At 44.8% G+C, this 19,623-nt stretch overlaps 1 protein-coding gene across 1 annotated transcript in view; it reads right to left on the bottom strand.

The window, feature by feature from the left end:
* Positions 1–19,623, bottom strand: part of LOC122540378 (MORN repeat-containing protein 1-like) — a 67,372-nt gene that overhangs the window by 44,885 nt on the left and 2,864 nt on the right. Inside the window, exon 2 of the mRNA XM_043676021.1 lies at positions 5,409–5,545. Within this exon, the coding sequence (XP_043531956.1) occupies positions 5,409–5,545 (137 nt within the window). The remainder of the gene's footprint in view (positions 1–5,408; positions 5,546–19,623) is intronic.

The raw sequence follows: 19,623 nt of genomic DNA, 5'->3' as shown, positions 1-19,623 counted from the left end.
ACACAACATGGGTGCTGGGGGAAAATAAGCACTACCACTGTTAGGCAGTAGTGTGGGGAGGAAAGGGAATAAAAAGGGAAAAAAAGTCAAAGAGAGAAAAAAAAGTAGACCCTGCCATGTTTTGTTATCACCATGGGGGGCAGCTTTCAGGCCTCTTTATACTGCACATAGATAATCTTTTGTGGCGTGAGAGCTGTGAATTTGAAAATATTGTCATGAATGAGCTTTGCACAGAATTCAAAATTGCAAGTCAGGTTTTTGGGGCTCTTATGTACATTGGATTGGAAATCAGGTAAAATACATCAAATGTCACTTTGCATGAGCAATCTTATTTTGATAATATTAGTCCCATTGTTTTTAATCAAAGTAGGGCCTCACAAAAAGATGCAGCAGCTTCCAAAACTGAAATAGAGGACTTGCAAAGTCTAATTAGACAGCTAAATTAGCTGTACGCCAAAAGTGCCTCATGCCAGTTTTGAAGTATTAGCGTTGAGTACAACAACATAAAACTCCGCAGGTGGATAAAATATTGACAAAAAAAGTAAAATGTGTAGTGATAGGAACCAGATGGACTTCATTGACTATGAGGTTCTTGACTGGAGTTGTTAACCTGGGCCAATCAGGAAAGCCTTGGCTGACCAATATAACCAGGAGAATATGTGGAACTGGGATTTGAGGTTTGTCCTCCTCTCCCTGTAAAATGGTTGAACGGTAGGGTTTGGGGCCTAGCTTTGCTGCTCCTCTCCCTTGTAACATTGCTGTCTCTTGTGTACAGCTGTAAATGTTTTCTGTAAATTGTTTGTAATTTGTTTAATAAAATATAAATATATAACCAGGAGAATATGTGGAACTGGGATTTGAGGTTTGTCCTCCTCTCCCTGTAAAATGGTTGAATGGTAGGGTTTGGGGCCTAGCTTTGCTGCTCCTCTCCCTTGTAACATTGCTGTCTCTTATGTACAGCTGTAACAGTTTTTTGTAAACTGTTTGTTTGTAATTTGTTTAATAAAATATATAACCAGGAGAGGGATGGGTAGTTTGTCCTTGTTTCTCTTAAGACTGGTTATATGGTGCTGTTTCTTGTATGTGGCTGTTCAGTTGTAGTTTTGTACTGCTTTTAAAAATAAAGAGGTTCAGAATCTCTTTAGTTCAGGGGAGACTGATTCTGCTGGATGGTGCTACAGTCAGTATGTTCCTGATAGTGTTTTGGAGGAGGAGAGTTTTATTTTTCTTAACCCCCCCCCATCTATTTCCAGAGTTCTTTTTGGTATCTGCATGTGCATATGTCCTTTAGTTTAGCTGCATGAGTAGTTACCACCACCACTGCAGCCTGGGCCTTACCACAGCTGAGAAAAATCTCCAGGAGAGGGATGTGTGGTTTGTCCTCACTTCCCTGTGACCTGGTTATATGGTGGGTCTGGTCTCTGGCTTTGCTGCTCCTTTCCCCTGTAAATTTGTTGTCTTTTTGTATATAGCTGTTCATGTTAATTGTTTTGTTTTTATATTTAAAATCTAAACCAAGAGGTTTAGAATCTCTTCAGTTTTGGGAACTGACTCTGCTGGCTGTGAGTTAGTTACTGCTGTTGGTTTTTGTTTTTGGAGGAAACCTGATTCCTGAACAAGTTGAATTATTATAGCTAGTTTGTTAACTCACTCCTTTTTTTTGGACTGATTTCTAAACTACCTGATTGACACAGTCACATTATTTCAGGTGTACCTCAGTTCTCATTAGGAAACTTTGTTTCACTGGCTAGTTATAGCCTGTTATTTTCCTTTCCTTTAGGAAAAGGATAATGCTGTTTTTGTGGTTGGACTTAGCCCTTGTACTCTAGGGTTTTTTTTTACTTTTTTGGTGTTTGTGCTGAGCCCTTGAGAAAATGCACCTTTCCAGATGAGCTGGCCCTTAGTTGGTGGACTAGGCCTCTGTAAAGATGCATGTGTTTGCTGGGAGGTGAGCATTTGCTGTGTCCTGGAGCTTCGGAGTAGACTAAACCCCTATGAATTAACTGTACCTTTTACAATGTACTATGTTCCTGTGAGTGGGCCAGGCCTCTATGGAGATTGAATGTGTGGGGTGTGCATTTGCTGCCTTCAGAAGTGGACTCTGCCCTCGGTTATGGATCCTGTTTTTGGTGACTGATTCTGCAGTTTGAAGTGGACTCCTCCTGGGAATGGACTCTACATTTTGAACAGAACTGTTCATGACAATGGATTCTGTACCAGAAGGGATTTTGCTTACTGTTTCCTCCTTGATTTGAAAGGTGGGATTTGAGGTTCATCCTTGTTTCCCTGATACCTGGTTATATGGTGGGGTTTGGCATCTGGCTTTGTTGCCCCTTTCACCTGTAAATTGCTGTTTCTTGAATACAGTTGTTAATGTTAACTTTAATTTGTACTGTTAAAATATTAACCAGGAGATTAGAATCTTAGTGTCAGACTGACTGAGCTGGCTAGTTACAGCCAGTGTACTGTGCACTAGTAAATACAAAGTGACTGGAACCAGCCTCTAGTTATTTCAAAATGGAACATTAAGTTTTGAAATCCCCATTTGAAAATGCCATAATTGCTTTTAGTGTTGCCTCTTACACAAACAGTTCAAGATGGCTTATAGTTTCCCTTGTAGGAAAGGGAGAAAAACATCCCCTTTGAGGTTGGGGTGCTCAAAACTTCACCAGTTGTGAAGAGTACTGTGGCAGCAGAAATTCTGTCTTGGTGAAGCAGCAATATGGTGTTTTACCTGAATGAAAAATTCTAAAAAGGCATTCAGCATTTTTATTGGGTGCATGTTATCCCAAAGTGACTTTTCAATAAAATGGGTGGATGATAAAAGACTGAGCATTTCACCCATGTAACCCCAGAGTTTCTGTGGCTAATCCATCCAACCTACACAGTCTTCCTCTGTAAGAGGAAACTAGAACACCCAGCAGAAACCTGCACAAGAGTAGGCAATCATGAGTCACCCAAGGCTAGAAGCAAACCAGGATCCCTGGAACTGAGGCAGCAGTGCTAGCCATTCAACTAGTCAAGCTGACTGATCATAGCAGTGGTGATTTAATCTGAGGGCTACCATGCCTCAGGTAAGGGGTGAGGTTGAGAAGGAGAGCACACCAACCTAAAAGGCAATGTTTTTTTTTCAGTTTCCTACTGGGGAAACTCTAAACCATCTTGAACTTTGTGTAAGAGACAACACTAAAAACAATTATGGCACTTTCAAATGGAGATTTCAAAACATAATGTTCTGTTTTAAAATAACTGCAAAGGCTGGTTCTTGTCACACTTTATTTACTAGTGCACAGTACACTAGCTGGTGTGGGGATTGAACCCACATTGGTGATATCACACTACTTTACAACCTAAACTAACACACTGACTACTTCCATGAGTCAGAAGAGAAGTCTTGTTTCTGGCTGGCTGCTATCACCTCTGATTTAGTTAGTAGTAGAGTAATGTGTTGCTGGGAAAGCACAGCAGGTCAGGCAGCATCTGAGGAGCAGGCCAGGGCTGAGATAAAAGATGGATTGGGGGGTGGGGTGGAGATGGTAGCTGAGAAAGCAATAGGTGGGTGAAGGTGAGGGAGAAGGTGATAGGTCTGGAAGGCAGTGCTGAGTTGCAGGGTTGGGACTGGGATAATGTGGGGGAGGGGAAATGAGAAGGCTATTGAAATACACATTTATCCTGTGTGGTAGCAGGGTCCCAAGGCAGAATGAGGTGTACTTCCTCCAGGTGTTAGGTGGTAATGGTTTGGCAGTGGAGGAGGCCCAGGACCTGCATGTCCTTGATGGAGTGGGAGGGGGAGTTGGAGTTGAGCCACAGGGTGTGGGGTTGGGTGTAAGTGTCCCAGAGATGTTCTTTGAAACAATCTGCAAGAAGGTGTCCTGTCTCTGATTTAGAGGAGACCACACTGGGTGCAACAAATGCAGTAGATGATATTGGTGGAGTACAGGTAAATTTTCTGTTAGATGTGGAAGGATCCCTTGGGGCCTTGGACAGAGGTGTGGGGAGTGCAGGTTTTGCACTTCTTATGGTGGCAGAGAAAGGTGCCAGGTGTGGGCTGGTGGGGGGCATAGACCTGATAGACCTGCAGAGAATGGTCTCTCTGGAATGCTGATAGGGGTAGGGAGGGAAATATATCTTTGATGGTGGGCTCCAGTACAACAGCTTCTGAGTATGAAGATTGTGGAGTCCCACTCCAAGGATAAGCTCAAATCTGGACTGACTTTTTCAGTGCAGTACTGAGGGAGTACTGCATTGTTGGAGCTGCAACCTTTGATATGAAACATCAATTCCCTCTCAGGCAATATAAAAGGTCCCATGGTATGATTTTGATGAATATCATGGGAATTCTCCCATGTGTTCTGACAATATTTATCCTTCACCAACATTGAGAATAAAATGGATCAGCTGATCATGATCACTGTTGTGGTGAGTGGCTGTGCACAAATTAGTTGCTGCATTTCCCTACATTACAACAGTGGCTGGATTGCTTGACATGAAGGATGCTGTATAAATGCAAGTCCATTAATTTTTTTTAATATATATTAGCCACTGAGGCACTCCTTGTAATAGTCCATCAGGAAATTTCCAAACCATTGAATTGTTAATCTTAATAATAATCAGGAACATGTGATTATTAAATTACCTGTTTTTCTGATATAGTATCTAATTGGTGCAGAAAACTCTGCCTGCCCTCTGGGAATCCTGCATTGAGTGTTGGTTGCTCTATGGAGACATTTCATTTAAAATGGAAGAGTTAAAGGAGTGAGTTGTTGCAGTAATGGAGTGCTTAGGGACTCTGCTGGGAAACGTCAGCAGTCTAGCTTTATGGTGGAATCTGCAAAGTGAATCTTGAAAGGAATTTAGAAAATACAAAATTGAATAAATACTAATCCTCTTAAGTTCAGTTAAGTCTCAACCAGTTAGCGGTTAACAATTGACAGGGAGGGAGCTCACTATCTATTTTGCTGGCCAAGAGTTTTCTGAAGATAACTGCAAATGGTAGTCAGCTGAAATATCTCTCCAGCCCTGCAGATACAGGAGTAGGTAATCATTTTGGAAATGTTTTTGTGTACATGAGTGTGAATCTCTCTCCACTCTATCTGCACCTGACCACAATATGGAAGCATCTCTCAATTCTGTTTCCATCCCCTCTTGGAATGAGTCAGGGTCAGTCTATTTGTTTGTGTGCTGGGGCCCTTTTTATGAAGAGAGGAACAGAGTTGTCATTTGGAGTTGAATATGACTTTTCTTTAGAGTTCTTTCCAATTCTAATGAAGTCATATTTAACTCTTCTTCCTTTCACAGACAATTCCAGGCCTGCTGGCTGTCTGCAACACTGTTTTTATTCTAGGTTTCCAGTATTTTGCATATCTTATTTAGAAGGTGGGAAAAGCTCATCAGTTTGAAGATCTTACCTTTTCTAATTCATCCAAAGGTTGATAGTTGTCTGGCAAAGCAAATGCAATATTACAAAACACCGCATAACCATTTTCTGTTCTCTGATTGGGTGGAACAGAAGATTCCTTCTCCACTGCTGGAGTGAACTGGGACCCTGCAAAAATACAAACAGTTAACTAGGATGTTGACAATTACCACTAACAACCTGTTGTCAGGAATAGCACTTCAGCATATGGTTCATTGAGCCTTTTATGACATTTCTTTAGCCACAATCTTAGACCTCACCCCATCGCAATATCACCTAAAACACTTGATATAAGATTTTTTTAAAGTTTTTAAAGAAAGTAAAAACGTGCTGTTGTTTCATCTGAGAATAGTCTGAATGTTCTGCAAGATTTTGTCTGACAGTTGACCAATAGCTCAGTCAAGGAGCCAGGTTTTAAGGAATAACTTTAAGGAGTTGGGAGGGTGAGGGGTGGTGAGGCTTAGGGAAAGAATTTCAGAGCTTAAGGCCCAAACATGGTTGCCAATAATGGAACAACAGGAATTGGGAATGTGTAAGAGGCCAGATTTGGGAAATGTTGAATTTTGGGGATGGAGGATCCTACAAAGCTAGGGAATGGGAAATTTACTTTCCAAATAAGTGCCTATTTGCTTTTTGAGCTTCTCAATTTATTCTGAACTAAGTGTGCTTTGAGGCAGCATTCAGCACTGCCACAACCCCTTGAAGAGGTTTTCTCAGGATTTGTGTTTAACTTGTTTAGTTCAAATGATAAGATGTTGTTTCTCCTTTTTCTAGATTTCCAAATTAAAACTCAAGAAGAATCATTCAATTTCTATCCTGTCAATTACTTTTTAATCTCTCAATTATCAGTTCACCTCCTAACCTTATCACCAAGGAATATAACCCAAGAGTCCCATTATAGGTGTATGTGCATCATTTTACATTAACTCAGTTAATTTTGTTTACCAAGCTTCCTCTATTGAACATTTTGCAATAGTTGACTGTAACAGCTGAACTCGGAACAATAATGGTACAACAAATTAATGAACAATGAAATGTGACAATGGAACAGATGTTTGAGATTTTAGAGCCTTTAATTCTTGTTCTTGGGATGAGAACGTAGCTGGCATAACCAACATTTCTCTGAGAAGGTAGTTCCAGACCATCGTGAACCACTGCAGTCTGTGCTAATAGTTCTTTCACAAAGGTGTTAGAAAGGGGGAGCTACAGGATTTTGACCAAATGAAGGATTAGATTAGATTCCCTACAGTGTGGTAACAGGCCCTCTGGCCCAACAAGGCTACACCAACACTCTGAAGAAAAACCCACCCAGACCCATTTCCCTCTGACTAATGCACCTAGCACTATGGGCAATTTAGCATAGCCAATTCACCTGACCTGCACATCTTTGGACTGTGGGAGGAAACTCAGGCAGACACAGGGAGAATGTCTGTGTGGAGTTTGCACAGTCACCCAAGGCTGGAATCGAACCTGGGTACCTGGTGCTGTGAGGCAGCAGTACTAGCCACTGTGCCAAAGGAAGAATGGCAAATGCTCAAATCAGATGGTATGTGACTAGAAGGGGATGGTGTTCCCATAATATTGCTGGTCTTAGCCTTCCCAGTGGCTGAAAGCATGGCAGCACGAGGTACTGCTGCAATAGATGCACATCCTGCAGATAATATACACTGGTCAGTTGCAGAAGGCATAGCTTTAAATTAAGGGGTGGTAGGTATAGGACAGATGTTAGGGATAGATTCTTTACTCAGCGAGTCGTGAGTTCATGGAATGCCCTGCCAGTATCGGTGGAGGACTCTCCCACTTTATGGGCATTTAAACGGGCATTGGATAGGCATATGGAGGATAGTGGGCTAGTGTAGATTAGGTGGGCTTGGATCGGCGCAACATCGAGGGCCAAAGGGCCTGTACTGCACTGTATTTTTCTGTGTTCTATGTATCGAGAGTAGGAATGTCTATTAAGCAGTTTACTTTGTCTTGCATGCTTTTGAACTTTTTTGATTTACTGTCTCCTAGATTGACAATATCTGAATTTTTATATCTCCTCTTTGGATTTAAGCTGCCTTATTGCCTTGCCCATTGTTATCAGCATTGCAGCTCTAAGATTTCAGCGCCCTTTGAATTTTGTACATCCCTGATTTGAATTGTTCCACATTGATAGCCTTTCTTTCAGCTGACTTGATTCTAAACACTGGAATTCCTTCCCCAAACCTCTCTGTAAGACGTTTCTCAAAACATATCTCTTTGATCAAGCTTTTGATCACCTATCCTAATATTTCTTTGTGTGATTCAGTCCAAAATGTTTTTTTATTGATAATGCTCTTAAGTACCAGAAAGTATTTAGTTATGTTATAGGCAGTATATAATCGCATGTTTTTATTGTTGTTGACTGCACACAGTTTGGTGAATGGTGTGTGTACAATCATATTCCAGACTTGAACTTTGTGAATGGTAGACAGGCATTAATCTATCTTTTTCCCACTGTCTCTCTCGGATGCACTCATTCGTTTTGAGTATTTCACCACTCACCATTCACCACTGATACGTGTGCAGTTTCCAGTGATGGTGGGAACAGGTAGCTAGGTAGTGATCCACAATCAGACCCCACCACCAGAGATATATTTCTCTCCCCACCCTTATCTACGTTCCGCAGAGACCATTCCCTCCTAATCACAAACCCACCCTCAGGTCCTGGCACCTTCCCTTGCCACTGCAAGCAATGTTAAAACCTGTGCCTGTACTTTGCCCCTCACCTCCATCCAAGGCCATGTGGGATCCTTCCACATCCAACAGAGATTTTCCTGTACATCCAAACACCTTACTTACTGTGTCTGTTGCTCTTGATGTGGTCTCCTCTACATTGGGGAGACAGGACGCCAACTTGTGGAACATTTCAGAGAACATCTCTGGGACACACACATTAAACCACCCCACCTCCCTATGGCTGACCATTTCAACTCCCCCTTCCACTCTGCCAAGGACATGCAAGTCTTGGGCTGCCTCCACCACCAAATCCTAGCCACCCGATGCCTGTAGGAATAACACCTCACCTTCTGCCTTGGGACCCTACCAACACACAGAATCAACATTGATTTCACCAGTTTCCTCATCTCCCCTCCCCCACCTCATCTCAGATCCAACCATCCAACTTGGTACTGCCCTCTTGAACTGTCTTACCTGTCCATCTCCCTTTCCACCCATTCGCTCCATCCTCCCATCTGAGCTATCACAATTATCTGCACCCACTTATCACCTTCCCAGCTACCTTCTCACCCACCCTCACCCTCCTATTTATCTCTCAGCCCCCTTCACCATGTCCCATATTCCTGATGAAGGGCTCATGCCCGAAACGTCGACTTTCCTGCTTCTTGGATGCTGCCTGACCTGCTGTGCTTTTCCAGCACCGCACTTTTCGACTCCTTACTCCAGAAGAAATGGAATTAATTGCAGTTCACTATTGCCCACTGGGTTGGGATGAGTTAACCTAACATTAACTGGACATTGTATCGAGGACCTTTCTAGCTCATAAGATCCAGCTGCTCAGAAGGTACTCTATGCCTCAGCTGATTTTTAAACTTGCAAGTTTCTTGAAATGAAGCTTCTTCAATTAACTTTGTGGCCTTTCCCCCTCATGATTTTTTCCATTAAATACATCTTCCTACTCATCTCAACCTTTTCATATGATAGACTTGCCAATTTCTTATCATTCTTTCAAAATTGTCTAAAATAAGATGGTCACAGATTAATGAGCCCTAGTTTTGGTCTCCCTTACACGTGAATACACTTTCTTTCTACTGTATCAACCACTTCATAATATTAAAGGTCGCCCCTCCCCTGTTTCTTCACTATGAAGTGATATGGATTTATTTCTCTGATTTTATTTAATGTGAATGGTCTGGTGTATGCTCACTGCCCTTCTTCTGTTCTCCCGTAGCGAAGAGGAATTAAGCGAGGAATTGAAATTAACTGACTTTGTTGAGATAATGAAGCATGGGACTGTATGTAATACCCTGTGGGTAGCAGGGGCAATGTATTTCTGGTCCCTGAGCATCACTATCACCATGGTACTCACTGACTTAAGTTAGAATGCCAAACACAGTGGCAATCATTGATTGTGCCAGAAGAACAGGGGAGATAAATCTGTTTGTGTTAGCAAACAGCTCACTTCCATGCTGTCTGGCACTCAGAGTCAATCACCTAATCCTTTCCCATCTGTTCAGATTTTTATTTCTTAAGATTTTAAAAAAAGTTGCAGCAAACATACACATAATTAACTCCTCAGAGGACCTGAAAGACTATGTAACAAAAATGGAGCATGGAACACTTGAGTAAGGCTGGTGATAACACCAGTGGCAGTGCTATGTAAAATAACAGAATCTGTTCATCACAACGCTAAGAAAACTTTCCCTCGTAGCTCCAGCCTTTTTGTTTCATTTGTTTATAAGGCTTAGTCTGCACAGAAGCTGAGTATTTGCTTCAATCTGGAGGCTATTTTCACTGGCTAATAGGTCACTGGGTGCGATGCATGAAACATGCTCTCAGTTGCCCTTGACAGAGTTAATTGTTAATTTCAGTTATTAATGTAAAAGGTTTATCAAAAGTGAACTGGTTGAATCAAACACTAATTTATAGGAAGGAATAAGGCCATATCTGTTGCAATTAGTTCAGTACTTAAATGCACAGATTACAGGTTTATATTTTCTTACCGCCAAACATACCATGTCTATTTTTACCTGTAGTTTCTCTCCTGTCAGTTACGGGTTGCTTACTTGGAATGCAAATTCATAGCTGAGGCCATTATTTGTAACCAACTGCAGAAAACTACCATTGGTAAACTGTTATTGACGTAGAGCATCAGATTGGGCCTTCATCTGAGATTAACACACTGGCACTTAGTCTGTGGAAATACCTTAAGTGATTGCAAGTCTTCCCTCTCTCAGTGCCCTGAGGGTGATGGTAATGTTCCGCCTGCCCCATCTTCTGGAATGACCTAGCTCAGCAAAAGACTGAGGCCCAAACAGCTTGCATGCTGTATTTAGTCAATAAGCTTGCTCTGTTAAGTGTGAGAGAAATGGGTAATTTCTTGATTGAACATATAGCTTTGCAGTACATTCTCTTTCTCAACACTGATAATGTTATTTGACTATTGTACACCTGAGTGCATATGTCCAAATATGTCCAAAATTGGATGTCAATTTTGTCCTATTACAAATTCCATTGTTGGCATTTATAATGAAAACAGCCTATATAAACTTTTTGTGCTGCAATTATACCCTCCCTGCAGTAGAGGTACAATAGCTTTATCTTAATAATCTTAATTTTCTGTTGCAACACCACAAGAAACAGGATAGCCTTTTTGCAGGGAGATGTTCTCCACAAAGAACCCAATTCTGTTAATTCATAAACTTAAAAAAGACCAGTTTATTAATCAGAATTGTGGTTGTCCTACACTATTCTGTGTACCAACTTTTCTTAAGTGTATGGTGAATATTAGATGTTCAGTGGTTAAACAGACGGTCACCTCTAGGGTCTCAGTTAGAATGTGACCCAGAGTAATGGGATGACCTCTCTTGTTCTGCTCTGGGGCTTGTTTTATTCTCTATCAGCTGTTTCTTCACCCCTCTTCCCTCCAGCATCTTCTGTGCTGATTTCAGTCTTTCTCTCTCAGCCACTACAAAGAATCCTACATAAGATAAGCCTGGCAAAGTTCGGCAGCATAGGAGTGAGACATTTTGCAGGACAAGCCTGCATTAAAGTAGCAGTTTCATTCAGAGAAATAAGGATTTGTAGAAGATGAGGTTGGGAAGTAAAAGTTTTTCCGTGTCGAGAATGTGGTGCTGGAAAAGCACAGCAGGTCAGGCAGCATTCAAGGAGCAGGAGAATAGACGTTTCGGGCATTAGTCCTTCATCAGGAAAGAGGCTTGTGGGCTAGGGAGTCTGAGAGATAAATGGGAGGGTGTGGGGCTGAGGGGAAGGAAGCTGAGAATGCAATAGGTAAATGAAGGTGGGTGGGAAAGTGATAGGTCGGAGAGGAGGGTGGAGTGGATAAGTGGGTAAGATGATGTACAGGGTAAAAACAATGACTGCAGATGCTGGAAACCAGATTTTGGATTAGTGGTGCTGGACGAGCACAGCAGTTCAGGCAGCATCCGAGGAGCAGCAAAATCGACGTTTTGGGCAAAAGCCCTTCATCAGGAATAAAGGCAGAGAGCCTGAAGCATGAAGAGATAAGCTAGAGGAGGGTGCGGGTGGAGAGAAAGTAGCATGGAGTACAATAGGTGAGTGGGGGAGGGGATGAAGGTGACAGGTCAGGGAGGAGGAGGGAGTGGATAGGTGGAAAAGAAGATAGGCAGGTAGGACAAGTCATGGGGACGGTGCTGAGCTGGAAGTTTGGAACTAGGGTGAGGTGGGGAAATGAAGTCCACATTGATGCCCTGGGTTGAAGTATTCCGAGGCAGAAGATGAGGCGTTCTTCCTCCAGGGTTCTAGTGGTGAGGGAGCGGCGGTGAACGAGGCCCAGGACCTCCATGTCCTAGGCAGAGTGGGAGGGGGAGTTGAAATGTTGGACCACAGGACGGTGGGGTTGATTGGTGCGGGTGTCCTGGAGATGTTCCCTAAAGCGCTCTGCTAGGATGCGTACAGTCTCCCCAATGTAGAGGAGACCGCATTGGGAGCAACGGATGCAATAAATGATATTAGTGGATGTGCAGGTAAAACTTTGGATGTGGAAGGCCTTGGATGGAGGTGAGGGAGGAGGTGTGGGCGCAGGTTTTGCAGTTCCTGTGGTGGCACGGGATGGTGCCAGGATGGGAGGGTGGGTTGTAGGGGGGCGTGGACCTGACTAGGTAGTCACGGAGGGAACGGTCTTTGCGGAAGGCGGAAAGGGGTGGGGAGGGAAATATATCCCTGGTGGTGGGGTCTTTTTGGAGGTGGCGGAAATGTCGGCGGATGATTTGGTTTATGCGAAGGTTGGTAAGGTGGAAGGTGAGCACCAGGGGCGTTCTGTCCTTGTTACAGTTGGAGGGGTGGGGTCTGAGGGCAGAGGTGCAGGATGTGGACAAGATGCATTGGAGGTCATCTTTAACCACGTGGGAAGGGAAATTGCGGTCTCTAAAGAAGGAGGCCATCTGGTGTGTTCTGTGGTGGAACTGGTCCTCCTGGGAGCAGATACGGGGGAGGCGGAGGAATTGGGAATACGGGATGGAATTTTTGCAAGAGGTAGGGTGGGAAGAGGTGTAATCCAGGTAGCTGTGGGAGTCCGTGGGTTTGTAAAAAATGTCAGTGTTAAGTCGGTCGTCATTAATGGAGATGGAGAGGTCCAGGAAGGGGAGGGAGGTGTCAGAGATGGTCCAGGTAAATTTAAGGTCAGGGTGGAATGTGTTGGTGAAGTTGATGAATTGCTCGACCTCCTCGCGGGAGCATGAGGTGGCGCCAATGCAGTCATCAATGTAGCGGAGGAAGAGGTGGGGAGTGGTGCCGGTGTAATTACGGAAGATCGACTGTTCTATGTCACCAACAAAGAGACAGGCATACCTGGAACCCATACGTGTGCCCATGGCTACCCCTTTGGTCTGGAGGAAGTGGGAGGATTCAAAGGAGGAAGTGTCGGTGGAAGGGTACTGTTGGGGACATCAGGAGAGGAAAAAACGGAGGGCTTGGAGGCCCTGGTCATGGCGGACGGAGGTGTAGAGGGATTGGATATCCATGGTGAAGATGAGGCATTGGGGGCCGAGGAAATGGAAACAGAAGTCTTGGAGGAGGTGGAAGGCGTGGGTGGTGTCTCGAATGTATGTGGGAAGTTCCTGGACTATGGCGGATAGGACAGTGTCGAGGTAGGTAGAGATGAGTTCAGTGGGGCAGGAGCACGCTGAGACAATGGGTCGGCCTGGGTGGTCAGGCTTGTGGATCTTGGGAAGGAGGTAGGAGGTAGAACCGGGCAGTGCGGGGTTCCCGGACTATGAGGTTGGAAGCTGTGGGTGGGAGATCTCCTGAGGTGATGAGGTTCTGTATGGTCTGGGAGATGATGGTTTGGTGATGGGGGGTGGGGTCATGGTCGAGTGGGCAGTAGGAGAGGTGTCCTCAAGTTGGCGTTTGGCTTCAGCGGTGTAGAGGTCATTAACCGCATCAACCTATTTACCCCTCTCCCCCACTCCAATCTCTCACCCTCACAACACGCAGCCCTCCAATCCCTCTGCTCCAATCCCAACCTCACCATCAAGCCAGCAGATAAAGGGGACGCAGTGGTAGTCTGGCGCACTGACCTCTACACCGCTGAAGCCAAACGCCAACTCGAGGACACCTCTTCCTACCGCCCCCTCGACCATGACCCCACGCCTCCGCCGGATCTGCTCCCAGGAGGACCAGTTCCACCACAGAATACACCAGATGGCCTCCTTCTTTAGAGACCGCAATTTCCCTTCTCACGTGGTTAAAGATGCCCACCAACGCATCTCGTCCACATCCCGCACCTCCGCCCTCAGACCCCGCACCTCCGCCCTCAGACCCCACCCCTCCAACTGTAGCAAGGACAGAACGCCCCTGGTGCTCCCCTTCCACCCTACCAACCTTCGCATAAACCAAATCATCCGCCGACATTTCCGCCACCTCCAAAAAGACCCACCACCAGGGATATACTTTATACAGACCCATAATGCTCTGAGGAGGGAATTCCAGGATTTTGAGGAAACGGGGATATATTTCCGTGTCAGGATGGTGTGTGGCTAGGAGAGAAATTTGTAAGGGCTGGTGTGCCCATCTATTTGCTACCCTTGTCCTTCTAGATGAAAGTATTCATGGGTTTGGAAAGCACATTTTAAGGATCTTGCTTGTAAATTTCCGCAGTGCATCTTATGCATAGTACACACTGCGGTAAAAACAATGACTGCAGATTCTGAAAACCAGATTTTGGATTAGTGGTGCTGGAAGAGCACAGCAGTTCAGGCAGCTTGTCCTACCTGCCTATCTTCTTTTCCACCTATCCACTCCACCCTCCTCCCTGACCTATCACCTTCATCCCCTCCCCCACTCACCTATTGTACTCCATGCTACTTTCTCCCCACCCTCCTCTAGCTTATCTCTTCATGCTTCAGGCTCTCTGCCTTTATTCCTGATGAAGGGCTTTTGCCCGAAACGTCGATTTTGCTGCTCCTCGGATGCTGCCTGAACTGCTGAGCTCGTTCAGCACCACTCATCTAAAAAAAGACGTGTACAGGTCAGGATGAGTTGGAGGCTTGGCACTGGGACTGGGATAATGTGGGGGAGGGGAAATGAGGAAACTGGTGAAATCCACATTAATCCTATCTGGTTGCAGAGTCCCAAGGCAGAACATTAGGCATTTTTCCTCCAAGCGTCAGGTGGTTAGGGTTTGGTGAAGGAGGAGACCCAGGACCTGCATGTCCTTGGTGCAGTGGGAGGGGAAGTTGAATTGTTCGGCCACTGGGCAGTGGGGTTGGTTGGTGTGGGTGTCCCAGAGATGTTCTCTGAAACTATCCGCAAGTTGGCGTCCTGCCTCCCCGATGTAAAGGAGACCACATCGGGTGCAATGGAAAAAGTAGATGACATTTGTCGAAGGACAGATAAATTTTTGTCAGATGTGAAAGGACTGTTCATTTTGCACTTCTTGCGGTGGTAGATGAAGGTGCCGGTAGTGGCGTGTGGGCTGATGAGGGAAGTGGATCTGACAAGAGTTGCAGAATGAATGGTCTCTCTGAAACACTGATATGGGTGGTGAGGAAAATATATCCCTAGTGGTGGGATCTGTTTGTACGTGGTGGAAGTGGTGAAGGATGATGCGATGTACACAGAGGTTGGCGGAAATTACGGTCTTTGAAAAAGGAGGCCGTCTGGGATTTTCTATGATAGAATTGGTCATCCTGGATACAGATGCTGTGGAGGCAGAGGAATTGGGATTAAGGGATGGCGTTTTTCGAGTGGGAGGAGTTTCGAGTAGTCCAGGTTTGATAGTCCAGGCTTAAAAAGCTTTGGTTCAAAGCTAATCACCTAAGCAGACCAAGTGAAGTTACTTTAGGGTTGTGTGAATCATATATCAGGAATTAATGACAACATATAAAACCCAAGTAAAATAGATGAAATTATTCTATTAGAACAGTCAAGGGACATTGAAGGAGCAATACTCTACATGCAAGTCTTTCTATTGGTTTGGAGTAGAGCTTTCTCCATGGTGCTATGTTAATAAACCCTCTATATCCTTAAAATTGATTTGTTAATGACTAATTTAAAATAGAATATAGAGGAACACATTCAAACATGTTAATCCATCCATATAAAATAAAATACAGCATAAAAGGTTGAGCTCCAAGTTGTCAAAGAACTAAGGCTTTAGACATGTGCAGGAGTGGAGCTGAAAATGCATCTTTGCAAGATTGTTCTGGTGACCACAATGACTGGAGAAAGCAATTTTCATCCAAGACTGGATGACATGTACATACAAAAGGAGAATGAGCAGTGTCAGAGAGGTAGGATTGGCTGTCCCTGGTGTATTAGTGGATAACATTGCCATGAATGAGAAAGAGAAAGGGACTCGAGGCTGGGCACTTGGGAGACTCTGGAGGAGAATTTTAGGAAGGAATGGAAGACAATGTTTTGTGTTCTGTCTCACTGAATATACTTAAGGGAACATTGAGGAAGCCACTAACATATAAAAAAGCAGTTGCATTGGGCACTTTTGATTGAGAAAAATAGATTTTTCCTCTTTTATTCATGTTTGCAATCTAATATTTGTGTACCAATGCAGTTACATTCTACACCACATTTTACGGCTGACAGCAATATATTTTCCTCAATTTCAAATAGGTGGGAGTTCACACATATTACTTTTCGGCCCATCATTTACTTGTATGATCAATGTGATTCTAATTTGCTATAGTGCAAGTTGGAGTATGGATCTGCCACTATAATGCCAACGTACCAATGGGAGACACATTGGTCAGCATTGCTGCATCATAGTGCCAGGGACCGAGGCTCGATTCCAGCTTTGGGTGTCTGTCTGTGTGCAGTTTGCATATTCTGCCTGTGTCTTTGTGAGTTTCTACTGAGTGATTCAGTTTCTTCCTATAATCCAGTGATGTGCAGGTTAGGTGGATTGGCCATGCTAAATTGTCCTTCGTGTTTAGGGATGATCAGGTTTGGAAGATTAGCCATGGGAAATGCAGGGTATGGGGACAGGGTAGAGGTCTGTGTGTGAGATGCTCTTTGGAAGGTCCGTGCTGACTTTACAGGCTAAATGGCATCTTTTTTTTCCACTCTAGGGTTTCTAAGATTCAACTGAGTGATTGGAAAGAAAATCAATACAGAAGAGTTTTAAAAAGTCTATGGAGAGAGAACTGACTGAGGAAGATAGTCAAGAACAGAGTGAGAGATGTCACATGGAAATGAGAATATTTCCACATTCTCAGCCTTTTCTTCTCAATGTTTGCCAAACATGGCATTTGACACTCCTGGAGTAGAGTGGTGCTGGAAAAGCACACCAAAGACCAGGGCCTCCAAGCCCTCCATTTCTTCCTCTCCCAACATTCCCATCAGTATCCTTCCACCGACACACTCATTCGTTTGGTCGAACTGGTCCTCACCCATAACACTTCCTCCAGACCAAAGGGGTAGCCATGGGCACACGTATGGGCCCCAGCTATGCTACGTAGAACAGTCGATCTTCCGTAATTACACCGGCACCATTCCCCATCTCTTCCTCCGCTACATTGATGACTACATTGGCGCCACCTCGTGCTCCCGCGAGGAGGTTGAGCAATTCATCAACTTCACCAACACATTCCACCCTGACCTTAAATTTACCTGGACCATCTCTGACACCTCCCTCCCCTTCCTGGACCTCTCCACCTCCATTAATGACGACCTACTTGACACCGACATTTTTTACAAACCCACGGACTCCCAGCTACCTGGATTACACCTCTTCCCACCCTATCTCTTGCAAAAATGCCATCCTGTATTCTCAATTCCTCCGCTGTATCTGCTCCCAGGAGGACCAGTTCCACCACAGAACACACCAGATGGCCTCCTTTTTAGAGACCGCAATTTCCCTTCCCACGTGGTTAAAGGTGCCCTCCAACGCATCTCGTCCACATCCCACCCCTCCACCCTCAGATCCTACCCCTCCAACTGTAACAAGGACAGAACCCACCAGTGCTCACCTTCCACCCTAACAAACTTCGCATAAACCAAATCATCCACCGACATTTCCGCCACCTCCAAATGGACCCCACGACCAGGGATATATTTCCCTTCCGCACCCCTTTCCGCCTTCCGCAAAGACTGTTCCCTCCGTGACTTCCTGGTCAGGTCCACGCCCCCCCCCAACAACCCACCCTCCCGTCTTGGTACCTTCCCCTGCCACCGCAAGAACTGCAAAACCTGCACCCACACCTCCTCCCTCACCTCCATCCAAGGCCTTAAAGGAAACTTCCACATCCATCAAAGTTTTACCTGCACATCCACCGATATTATTTATTGTATCCGTTGCTCCCGATGCAGTCTTCTCTATATTGGGGAGACTGGACACCTCCTAGCAGAGCACTTTAGGGAACATCTCTGGGATACCCTCACCAATCAATTACACTGCCCTATGGCCCAACATTTCAACTCCCCCTCCCACTCTGCCGAGGACATGGAGGTCCTGGGCTTCCTTCACCACCGCTCCCTCACCACCCGACACCTGGAGGAAGAACTCCTCATCTTCCGCCTCGGAACACGTCAACCCCAGGGCATCAATGTGGACTTCAGTTTCCTCATTTCCCCTTCCCCCCACTTCACCCTAGTTCCAAACTTCCAGCTCAGCACCCATGTCCCCATGATCTGTCCTTCTGGTCTAACTTCCTTCTCACCTATCCATTCCACCCTCCTCTCTGACCTGTCACCTTCATCTCACCCCATCAACCCATTGTACTCTTTGCTACCTTCCCCACCCTCCTCCCTGACCTATCACCTTCATCCCCATCCCCACTCACCTATTGTACTCTATGCTACTTTCTCCCCACCCCAACTCTCCTTTCATTTATCTCTCCACCCTTCAGGCATTATGCCTGTACTCCTGATGAAGGGCTTTTGCCCAAAACGTCGATTTTCTTGCTCCTCGGATGCTGCCTGAACTGTTGTGCTTTTCCAGCACCACTCTACTCCAGAATCTGGTTTCCAGCATCTGCAGTCATTATTTTTACCTATTTGACACTCCTGCACTATCCTCACTGATCTTGATTTATGCCAGACTATCCTATGTAATTTTGCATCCTTTTCTGAAAGTCTTCACTTTTGCCAGCCTTTTTTCGAAGGAGCTAACTTTGAGACTGTTAGTGTTCTACAAGCACCAACAATCCTATGGCACCTTGGCAGCGCACAGATGACCAGAGCGATGCTGAGAACTTGGCACAGAGGAAAGACAGGGGCAAAGCAGACGCTTGCCATTCCCTATCCAGCTGCACCTGGAATCAATGATTCATTAAAACAAAACAGCTTGTCAGTTTGAAGCTTCACATTTTTGACATGACAGAATTCTGTAATATGCCTATGTTCAATGTTGGCAGGTTTATAAAGCTACTGGCATATGCACAAAGAAAAAGAGACATGAGGCAATGTCATTGGCATTCTTTCCTTGATGACCCTCAGACTACTTGATAGCAGATTACATCAGATCTGAGCCTGATCCTGCTCCCCACAAATGTCTACACATATTAAGATCACTGAGGGATCAGAAGTAATTTTCCCCAGCAAACTCAGCACTGCTAAGACTCTTTGTAAAAAAGCAAATCTTGCTTTTACATGGTGTCTTTAGATATTCATCCAATAAAGTCCTTTTGAAGAATAGTGTTGCAAAGTAAGCTGCGGAACACTCAGTTTGTGCTCAGCAAGCTCCGACATATAGTAATATGATAATAGCTAGATTAGTTTTTAGCTCAGGGATACACGTTGGGCTATGTCTTACTCAAATAGCGACATTAGATACTTTACATCAGAGGGGGCAGAATCGGGCTTTGGCTTAAAGATGCCGCTGAAAAATGTGTTGTGGAAAAGCGCAACAGGTCAGGCAGCATCCAAGGAGCAGGAGAATCGACGTTTTGGGCATAAGCCCTTCTTCAGGAATGAGGAGGGTGTGCCAAGCAGGCTAAGGTGAAAGGTAGGGAGGAGGGACTTGGGGGAAGGGCGTTGGGAATGCGATAGGTGGAAGGAGGTTAAGGTGAGGG

The sequence above is a fragment of the Chiloscyllium plagiosum genome, chromosome 34 (genome assembly GCF_004010195.1).
Source record: "Chiloscyllium plagiosum isolate BGI_BamShark_2017 chromosome 34, ASM401019v2, whole genome shotgun sequence".
NCBI classification, from domain to species: domain Eukaryota; kingdom Metazoa; phylum Chordata; class Chondrichthyes; order Orectolobiformes; family Hemiscylliidae; genus Chiloscyllium; species Chiloscyllium plagiosum.
The sequence above is the reverse complement of the archived record's forward strand: the minus strand, read 5'-3'. Positions and strand labels throughout refer to the sequence as shown.